We start from the raw sequence: 11,475 nt of genomic DNA, 5'->3' as shown, positions 1-11,475 counted from the left end.
TCTCTCCTCCATTCCCATCATCAAGCGGGTTCATGCGCATCTCTACTAATGTCCCACATTCTTGATTGTCCTTTCTTATATCCATCTTCTTTCCTTGACAAGAAAATGGCCGAGCAGTTTAACGGTGGCCAAAGTGGACGGCGACTACTTTGGAAGAAAAAGTTGAAACCCTAATTTTTTAGAAAGGGGAAGATGCAATTGTTTGTGTGGTGTGGTGTGGGTCGTACTGGCACCAAAGAAAGATAAATGAAATGTATATATATTATAGTAATATAATGTTTTTATTCTTTTTTTTTTTTTTAAAAACAGAAATCAAAATAATATAAAAAACACAAGTATCCGTGCGTATCGGGATGTATCGGGAAGTATCGGATAATTATTTTTTTAAAAAATAAAATTTAATATTTGGATACTCTCCGGATACGTATCGGGAAGTATCGGGTAGGTATCGGTGCAGGATACGCAGGAGATACGGTACGTCATCCATTTTGAAGTATCGGGGCTTCATAGATGTTATGTATATCTCTTTTGTTACTTTCGCTAAATATTTTAATCTATTTATACTCCAAAATGTGACAATATTAGAAGACTTATGTTTTTTTTTTTTTAAGGAAGAAGACTTATGGTTGACTAGCTAGCAAATATAGTTAGGGCTGTATTATTATTTTTTTTTTGAAAGAAGGGCCGTATTATTATTATTATTATTATTATTATTATTATTATTATTATTATTATTATTATTATTATTATTATTATTATTATTATTATTATTATTATTATTATTATTATTATTATTATTATTATTATTATTATTATTATTATTATTATTATTATTATTATTATTATTATTATTATTATTATTATTATTATTATTATTATTATTATTATTATTATTATTATTATTATTATTATTATTATTATTATTATTATTATTATTATTATTATTATTATTATTATTATTATTATTATTATTATTATTATTATTATTATTATTATTATTATTATTATTATTATTATTATTATTATTATTATTATTTTGGTTCATGGGCCGTATTATTATTATTATTGACTGAGAGTGTCAAATAATACGGCCCTATCCTTATTTATTAATTTTGTTACGTCTGCAGCAACTTAACCTAATTTTTTTCCCGCTCATTTGCTTTATTAGGTTTGCAATTATTTAAAGTAACAAATTCCATCTAAAAAAATGCATTATTAATTTTGTTACGTCTGCAGCAACTTAACCTAATTTTTTTCCCGCTCATTTGTTTTATTAGGTTTGCAATTATTTAACCTAACAAATTCCATCTAAAAAAATGCATTATTAATTTTGTTACGTCTGCAGCAACTTAACCTAATTTTTTTCCCGCTCATTTGTTTTATTAGGTTTGCAATTATTTAACCTAACAAATTCCATCTAAAAAAATGCATTATTAATTTTGTTACGTCTGCAGCAACTTAACCTAATTTTTTTCCCGCTCATTTGCTTTATTAGGTTTGCAATTATTTAACCTAACAAATTCCATCTAAAAAAATGCATTGCACACCGATTTCATTCCTATCTGCTTGCCTTTTTTTTTTAAGAAAATATTTTCTACAATATCAATGATCTTACGGGTTAAAGATTATTTATTGGTCTCTATTATAGTCGAGAAAACCCGTGTGACGCACGGGTCAAAAGTCTAGTTATTATTATTTTCCTATAAGTTTTCTATATGTTCCTTTTCTTTACTCTCTTTTTTTTGTATTTGTTTTCTATATGTTCCTTTGCCATTCGAAAATCGAATATGTCTTTGTAATGGAGTGTATATGTCTCTTGTACCATTTTAGTATAGCTTTCATAAGCCCTTGAAAAAACGCATGCACTACATTAATTTCTTATATGTCTGTGATGTCTCCTCCAATAGACCAGAACTTGAGTGATGGTCGAAGCTGAACGTTTGAAGCAAAATCACTATCAGGTGCCTAATTGATCATTGTTGGCGGTGTTGTTTCTTTGAGGAGCTGTTGTTAGGGGGATTCAGCATTTTGAGGGTGCTGGTGGTTTTTCTTTGAGGGTTTTTGGTATTTTATTTTCTCTTTTTGATGTAATACTTGGGATTTAATCCACTTATATACATAATATATTTTGTTATTCAAAAAAAAAAAAACAGCCCTAAGTGGGTAACACAACATGAAAACAAAAGTGGTATAACAAACAAATTGGATTGAGATCTAGCAATGAGACTAATGCTTAGCAAATAGATACACACACAACTCAGCGAACTCAACCACCGAACTCAACGAGGGATCCAAAACAAAATTGCAAAAGAAACGCCGTGTATAAAAAGCCTAAAGCATTATAACAACTAGAGATGCCTAGATAATCAAACACATCTTTTGACATTGGCAACGGACCGAACCACCTTAAAAACTGCAAATTAAATCTCAACAGATCTGAGAATAATCACGGATCATCCATGTGCAGTGATTGTAAAGAGCTAGGTTATGGATCTAGTTACCAATGTGAAAACAGCAATTGCAATTACATCCTCCATATAGAATGTGTTGAATGTGATACACACGCCGTTCATCCATTTTTCAATAAATGCAATTTTGAATTATGTGAGAATGAGAAAGCAGGACAAGGTGGATTCTGTGATGCTTGTGGAAAAGATTTGTTAGGTTTTTTCTACTATTATTCCCAAACAAACTATGCTCTACATCCTTGTTGTTTGAAGCTGCAAGATAAAATTTCTGGTAAAGATGGAAAAGATATAATGACATTGTGTCATGAAGTTCCATCAAAGTGTGTTCAATGTAAGAATATGCATGTTGCGAGGACTTGTGTAGTTAATTCTGATGGATTGTGGTGATCAGGACTCAGCCTTAAAATATCTAACCTAAAAATACTTGTCTGATTAGAGCAATAAAATTATGTCGGTAATTAAAATGTTAAGGTTTGTTAGTACTTAGTTATACCCCCTATACTACCAACAGGAATGTGAATAGTCATATATATTTAAATCTCTTAATTATTTGATTCAAAATTTGATCGACGATCCGAGCTAGATTAGTTTTTGTAGTTGAACACAATAACAATTATATTTTAGGTCAAGTTCATCTCATATGATTAGTGGTATGCAATCTGCACTATACATGGCATATAGTTCGATTTGAAGACTTGCAGTTAGGGGTGGAAATGGGCTAGGCCGAGCCGGGCTTTGTAAGGCCTAAATCTGGCCTACTTCAAAAAATATAGGCCTGAGCCTGGCCTATTACCCGTCATAGGCTTATTTTCGAGGCCTGGCCTGACCTTTTTAAAGGCCTGATGAAGCCTGAAAGCCTATTTAAAAGCCTATTTTACACTAAGGTCTAGGAACATCTATAAGCCTACCACTAATTAGGCCAAAACTTATGAAGGCCTAAAACACACAAATATGACTTCTACAAAATAATAAATACTTACGAAGGGCTAATCACACCAATATATCTGCTACTAAATAGCCAAATCATATGAAACCTTGAGTTTATAAAAATAAAGCATCAACATTATCAATAATGAAATGCATATTATATATTAAAAGCTTAATAGGCCGGTCCGACGAGCTTAATAGGCTTTTTTGTAAGCCTCAGCCTAGCCTATTTAAGTAAATAGGTTTTATAAAAAGCTTGAGCCTAGCCTTTTTATTAAACGAGCTGAGCCGAGCTAGGCTTTAAATAGGCTAGGCCATAGGCCTCTGTCGGACGGCCTGGCCTGTTCCCACCCCTACTTGCAGTACACTTCAATTTGATCAGTAGACGGCTACTTGGTTCACATTTATTAGACGGCTACTTGCATTGAACTTGAATAGAAATGTCACTACCATGTGCCACTTAGAATTTGTGGGGTCAATTTTTATTGTTTTGGTTTGTTAATATTTTCCTTTAGCTTGTGCTTGACTTGGTCTAAAATCTAATCAACCAATAAGCCCTTCAGAATATTTGGACATAATCTTCCTCAATGTCTTTTCAAGTAGCCGGTGAAACCCTAAAAATAACCCTAAAAATTCTAAACTATAACATAAACATCATGCAAACATTTAAATTAATCAACTTACTAGTTTATTTACCTGGCGTTGCCCAGGTTAGACATATAATTAAGGATGGGTGAAATTCCTTATGTATCGTATTCGAATTTTTTGTTACAAAATTACTTTCATCTTTTGATACTTATTTTTTGTCAAAAAAAAATCTTTTATACTTATTTTCTCCCCCCTCCCATAAAAAACATAATCTTAATATCTTTTAATTTGAAATTGTTTTTAGATTTTTTTTAGATCCTGGTTTTTAAAAAAAAAAATAACAAAGAGAAATAATGCTCTTCAAAGTGATCTTTTTTAAAAGTTATAACGAACAACCCCATAGACCATGTTTGTAACAAATTTAAATAAAAATGATTTTGACATTCAATAATTTTGAGATTTTTTTTACTATTAATTAACATTAAAAAAATAATCAGAGCATGTTTGACATTCAAAAACAAAGAAGGAAGAGAGAAAGGTTTAATGGGAACGAACCTCGAGAAAAATAATGGATAGGTAAAGAATAAAAGAGGTAAATATTAGGGTTTTTGTTGAGGTAGCATGGATAATCATAAACTAATGATGCAAATTTAGAGCCAAAATTTTAGGGAATATATTAAAGCAATTAAACTCTATTTTAATTTTAAATCCACACAAGTAAATTAATTGAACCTAAACAAGATAGTAATTGGCATGCCTTATGAGATATAAAGTTGGCTTGATGACGGATTAAGCAGCAGAGTGATAAATGTTAGGGATATCAGCGCAATGCGGAAGCACAGGATCAATGCAATTGGGAATTAAAGAGAAGTAAGTAAAATAACAAGAGAAATAACACACAAGATTCACGTGGAAAACTCCTCAATAGGAGAAGTAAAAAACCATGGGCGATCACGAGCAAAGTTCCACTATGTAAAAGAAAAGAGTACAACAAGTCCTCTTATAGTGATGAGGACAAAGGACAATATTTTCTCTCAATATCTTCTAAAATACTCTCTAAAATGGAACAAGAATTCTCACCAAAAATACACTCAAGTGTATACAAAGTGTGTTCAAATTGTTTTGTGATAACTCACTATATCTAATATCCTTTCACGTTGCTTCCATATATATATATATATATATATATATATGCCTTAATCTCATACTTAAGAGTGAAGGAATCAAAGTAGTTATTTTTGCTTCTATATATATCCTTTCACGTTGCTTCTATAGACATTTGCTAGGATACAACCATTTATTTTTTAGAAGGTGAGTTTTAGCAAGTTATAACTAAAAAGTAGTTAAATACACCTTAAGGTGTAGCTTGCTAAAACACTCCCACGTAAAAACTAATAGGTGTGTCGTAGCAAATCACTATAAATAAGTACATGATTTGAGAAGCTTTTTAAAACAATATTATTTTACTACCTAAATCTTAAACGCTCATTAAAATATTTAGCGAAATTCACAAAAGAGATTGTATACATCTATATCCATGAATAATAATCATCAACACACATTACAACGGAAAGAATCAGGATGTCCAACATACATATGCAGTGGTTGTAAACAGCTAGGTTGTGGATCTTGTTACTACTGTTTAAACAGCAATTGCACTTACATCCTCCATACAGAATGTGTTGAACATAGGCCAACTAGGAGAATGCGAAAGCGTGTTTTCTTCGGCAGATTAGCGTTTTCCTTACTACTAGTTTTTGTTGATCCTGGAAATCTTATCCATACCATTGCGGATGCCGCGTCTTCAGGTTTTTTCGAGTGATTATTAATAAATACTAGCAATATAATTTCTGATATACTTTTTTTTAGAAACTCTTTTCCGTTGGTTGATATTAATTTCACATAAACTTCCAATGTACTTGCTTCTTGTTGAAGATCTTTTTCATTTCAACCACCGGAAGAATGTGTTTTAAATAAGAGTGTGTGAGAGATTCTTTTGTTAGCATTTCTTAATTCTTACTTGTAGTCGTTTTTTTCTGTTTGTTACCTTTTCTTTTCTCTTTTTTTTTTTTTTTTGTGGTCTATTTTAGTATTGCTGTTTGGTTTCCCATTTGTTTTCTCTGTGTTCCTTTGCCATTCGAAAATTGAATGTTTGTAATGGAGTGTATATCTTGTACCATTTTAGTATAGCTTCCATAAGCCTTTTTTTAAAAGGCATGCACTAAATTAATTTCTTATATGTGTGTGTGATGTCTCCTCCGATAAACCGGAACTTGAGTGATGATCGAAGCTGAACGTTTGAAGCAAAATCACTATGTGCAGTGGTTGTAAAGAGCAAGGTTACGGATCTAGTTACCACTGTGAAAACAGCAATTGCAATTACATCCTCCATATAGAATGTGCTGAACGTGTTACATATGCCGTTCATCCATTTTACAATAAAAGCTTTTTTAAGTTATGTGAGAAAGCAGGAAATGGTGGATTCTGTGATGCTTGTGGAAAAGATTTGTTAGGTTTTTTCTACTATTGTTCCCAAACAAACTATGCTCTACATCCTTGTTGTTTGAAGCTGCAAGATAAAATTTCTTGTAAAGATGGAAAAGCTATAATGACATTGTGTCATAAAGTTCCATCAAAGTGTGTTCAATGTAAGAATATGCATGTTGCGAGGAACCAATTTGAAGGTTGGTCATATGTAGTTAATTCTGATGGAAGGTCTTGTGTTCATGTGAAGTGTTTCCATGATATGATTATTCAAAATTTGAATAAAAATAATAATAAGAGGTCAAAAGGGAGAAAGCGTACTTTCATGAAATTTACCGGCAAATTAGTGGTGAAGTTATTAATCGACGTTGTTTTAATAGATCCTATTAGTTTTGTCTCTACCATTGCGGAAGCCGTGGCTTCAGGTTTTTCCCATATTTAATTAATTTCAATAATCAATTACCTTATCAGCAATAAGTTAATTTATGGTTTACTTTCTTTTACAAACACACCCTTTGTGTTCCTTTAGCATTATAATCGAATAATATTTTAATGGAGATTATCTTGTATCTTTTTAATATAATTTTTATAAGCCATTCAAAAAATACACAATAAAAAATTATTTTCTTATATTTAGTTTAGGGGTGATGCTATTTATAGCGAAAATATTTATAACGAATCAAGGCATTGCGAATATGACCATTACCGTGCCCGAAGCATCTTTCACAGCCAAGCACATGCTTATCATCATCGTCAATCTGTGGCCCATAAAATAGCATAAATAATATAGTATGCATGCTCTGTAGTATAGTACTATGTAGATTTATCTCCAGAGTTTGTCAGTTATTTACCCTGGAGTGAGGGACACGGCTACTTGCATTGAACTTGAATAGAAATGTCACTACCATGTGCCACTTAGAATTTGTGGGGTCAATTTTTATTGTTTTGGTTTGTTAATATTTTCCTTTAGCTTGTGCTTGACTTGGTCTAAAATCTAATCAACCAATAAGCCCTTCAGAATATTTGGACATAATCTTCCTCAATGTCTTTTCAAGTAGCCGGTGAAATAATTCCATCTTCACTTCATTCCAAACGTGTTTTTTCGCATTTTGTCTAAACCGACTAGGTGACTCAGTTGAACTTAAATTACACTCTTATCGTTTGAATTTTGTGCCTCTTACGACTACAAGTGGTTGAGTTACACCAAGGCACCGAACCTTCAATCTACGAGGTTGTTTCAAATCTACAAAATAAAAAATTGAAAACAATCAATGAAAAACTCATTCAAACATTTCATCTAACACTTGAAGTGTAAATTTTACATAAACCCTAAAAATCATAAAAATAACCCTAAAATGTTTTACCCTAAAAAAAAAAAAAACATAAAAATACTGTAAAACTAGACTTTCCACCCGTGCTGCCGCACAGGTCATATATATCGTAAATATAGCAGACAAAAGCAAACTTTAATAGCACAACTGCAACTAATAATTTTAACGTCATCATTTTGAGCAAAAAAACATATTCACATAAACTATCTATATTTTTTGCAAAAAAAAAAAAAAAAAGTGGTGGAAATAACGCTAAAATGATAATTAAGGAAAAGGGAGAACAAAAATTCACAACATGAGCTATCTTCAAAAAATAATAAGAAATCACGTTAGAGAGTAAGAGATCGATCATGTGATGCTTACATATTTTGAAATTGTGACATATTCTTAAAAATTAAAATTATTTGTTGGAATGCAAAATTAAGACCTACAAATGGAAGCCATTGTAGGTTTCTTCATGCTCAATAAAATACTGAATCTTGTCTTACAATAATACTACATTGATATAAATTTACAATCATATACAATGTAAATCCTTTTCGAACGGCCTGACCTATTCCCACATATATCATACATCATGAAATTTTTTTAAAGAGCATTTTTATGTCACTCTTGAACGTTGAACATTCTCCTGTAAATCCTTTTCTTTGTCTATTGCACTTTCAAGCCTTTCCAAAGTCCAAAAAATGAATTGGGACATGTATGATACTGTCTTTGAAAAAATATACAAATGATTTGCTTCCTGAAATTTGTTATAACATGTGTTTTAGGACCCATGATGCTGGAAACTTATACTACAACTTTAGAATGAAAACATGTAGTATTAACATATAGTAGTAAAGAATGAAAACTCCAGAAACATAAATCAGGAAAAAGGTCAATATCTATCTTCAACAAAAGATCATTGAAGTCTCTCAAGAAGACACCTTGGCCCTCACATGTTCAACAATGTTTACCTTTTGAAATTGCAATCCTCGCAACTCATGATCCTTAAATTTGTCATAGAAGCGAAAGATCAGTTTGAAAAAAAAATAAAGGATCATTAGGACTAAATTGAATATAAAATGAGACTATATTATGACCAAACTGAATTTAAAAATAATATAAAGAATTTAAAATTAAGATAAACCTAACTAAAACTAAACAAATATGTTGCATTTCCAGATTTAGGGACCCAATTCTTGGCATTCTACTAAAAAGATTGTGGAACTCTCAAACATGTTTTGAATGACTTTCCTACCATATATCTCATAAAGTCCTTCCCATTCAATTTAAACTTTTAAAAAGATTGTGGAACTCTCAAACGTGTTTTCAATGATGAGCACAATGTATTAGCAATTTAAGACTCGAACTATAGAATTATATGACACTACCATTCTAGTATAATTATAACAAATCAAGTCCTTATAAAGCTAGCACTTTTGCTACTCTATTTGTAACTGGCATGGCTGAAAAGTTAAAGAATGACTATCAAAACCTACTTGTTTATTCATGATGAATATGATTCTCAATCACCATTTATTTTCATGGAGACCAATAATGTTAAATACTTTTTTTTAATCGGCAAATATTATTGAAACCGAAACTCTAGCAAGACGCTTAGAGGCGGTGAAAAAATACAAAGATTCCACAGATTTCATTCCCATAGCTCCGCACCATAAGATTACACAACACATTGAAGGGGAACACACGAAAAACCAAACCGATGCCGCACCAGGAAGGAACAAAAACGCAGCAGCAACCGCTGCAATCTACACAAAGCAGCAGCCAGACAACAACAGAAAACAGCAAAAAAAACATATAACAGGTGGACAGCAGGCACGTCCAGCAACCAACAACCACAACATAAGAACACTTCACTGACAATCATTACATTTGCTTCTCAATTGCAGTGGCTTTTCAATACAAACATCTTCCTCCAAACGTAAGGTACATCATAAGAATGAAGTCGATACCTGCAAACATATTGACTCTCAATATATGCTCAAATTGAAGAAGAAAAATATCGGCACAGACACATATCTACCATTTTAATATAGGAAAAACAGATGCCCGAGTATGCATAAGTGTCTTAATTAAGGATCTATCTATGGGCATTATGAAGCAATCAAGTTTAAATCCTTCATTTGGAAAACAGGGAACAACAATCAAGTTTATTGTCTTTTCTTTAGTTCCACTACTAAGAAATAGAAACACCAACCAAAAAATTGTTTTTATAAACTTCAATCAATGGTCACAGAATGTTAAAAACCAATCAGGAGGATAAAAACTTTCCATAATAATAATAACCAGCAATCAAAAATCATAAATCACTATAAACAGCTTTCAATAGTAGCAATTAAACTCCATCAACCATGAAAATAAATTACATTCAAAAGAATGGAATAAAAATATAAACAATGAAACTTTCTAATAAAAAGAAAACTCATAATAGACAATGGATCTGCAAAAATAAAGTAACAATACATTACCATTCCAAAGACAAATTGAAATAGTATAACTAATAACGGAGTCGTCAATTAAATTGAAATCCAAATGAGAAAAAAGAAAAAAGAAATTGAATTATAAATTGAGAAAGAACAAATCCATTACCTTTATTGATGGTCAAATTTGTGATTTGAGGCATCTTAATGCCATTGTGATTTGTGAAATAGAGAGTTGATTCAAAAAGTTACTGCCGTAATGATCTTCTTGTCTCTGTCTTCCTCAAATCTTCTTCTTCGTCGTCTGTTATAGATATGATGATTGAGTTGTGGATAGAAATTAGAGTGGATATGGAGTTGATGATTTTGGAAGAAAAATGGAAGAAGGTGACAGAAATGAAAGAAGAATGAATGGCAGAAATGGTGAAAATGATCCATAAGAGAGAGGCTGAGAGAGAGACGTTTGAATGGTAAGAAAAGAAAAGAGAAGGAAAAAATGAGATGTATATGTTGTTTATAAAGGAGAGCAAAACTCCTCAACTGGTAGAAACCAGCCTTTGTAACGGCAAGGAATTCACTGCAGAATAGAGAAAACCAAAAGACTGTGGCTGTGTGCATTTCAATCATAATTATCCACTATAGTTAAATTTGGAACTCAAAAATCAGAATTAAATAGATTAGGGTAAAGGATTTCACGCTTAGGAATCTAGGGTTTAGGGCAACATGACATATGTATTAGTGGAAGCGAAATTATAACACTAAAATAGCTACTGGTCAAGTGGTTAAAGTGCTTGGATGGAGGCTATGGGTTGCGAGTTCAACTCCCTGCAGAGACTTTTTTCAGAAAGTTTTTTTAAACCTCTCAAAAAAGGCAGGATTAGGTTTAGGGTTTCACAATGAGCATGCATTGTGAACCTTAGTATTATACTAGACTTTTCACCCGTGCGATAGACTTTTCACCCGTGCTATCGCACGGGTCTGATATAGATGAAGATTATTTTTGAACAAATGATTTTTAAATTGCTAGTTGCGACTAACATGTATGGCATGAAACAAAATAAATTTATCACAACTTTACACTAATATAAGATTTTATCTTACAAATGTAGTCTAAGTTATAAGTTTTTGCTGGATGGGGTAATAGGAACATGATCACTACTTGATATTTTTTAGACAACTTGATCACAACTTAATCATATTAATGTCCTCCACATGTTTGATTGTTTCCTCTGTGATCCAATTCAGTTCACTCTC

General features: G+C 31.6%; 2 protein-coding genes across 2 annotated transcripts; both read left to right on the top strand.

Annotated features, from left to right (window-relative positions):
- Positions 1 to 2,424: 2,424 nt before the first annotated feature.
- LOC146938577 (uncharacterized) lies at positions 2,425 to 2,855 on the top strand. Its single transcript, XM_085749655.1, has one exon. The coding sequence runs from the start codon at positions 2,460 to 2,462 to the stop codon at positions 2,853 to 2,855; it is 396 nt and encodes a 131-aa protein (XP_085605781.1). The 5' UTR covers positions 2,425 to 2,459.
- A 2,474-nt stretch (positions 2,856 to 5,329) lies between these two features.
- Positions 5,330 to 9,787, top strand: LOC146938576 (uncharacterized). Its single transcript, XM_085752515.1, has one exon. The coding sequence runs from the start codon at positions 6,298 to 6,300 to the stop codon at positions 6,907 to 6,909; it is 612 nt and encodes a 203-aa protein (XP_085608641.1). The 5' UTR covers positions 5,330 to 6,297; the 3' UTR covers positions 6,910 to 9,787.
- The last annotated feature ends 1,688 nt before the right edge of the window (positions 9,788 to 11,475 follow it).

Source organism: Medicago sativa, chromosome 3 (genome assembly GCF_051527215.1).
Source record: "Medicago sativa cultivar Bolivia chromosome 3, Bolivia_mono, whole genome shotgun sequence".
Lineage (NCBI taxonomy): Eukaryota > Viridiplantae > Streptophyta > Magnoliopsida > Fabales > Fabaceae > Medicago > Medicago sativa.
The sequence above is the reverse complement of the archived record's forward strand: the minus strand, read 5'-3'. Positions and strand labels throughout refer to the sequence as shown.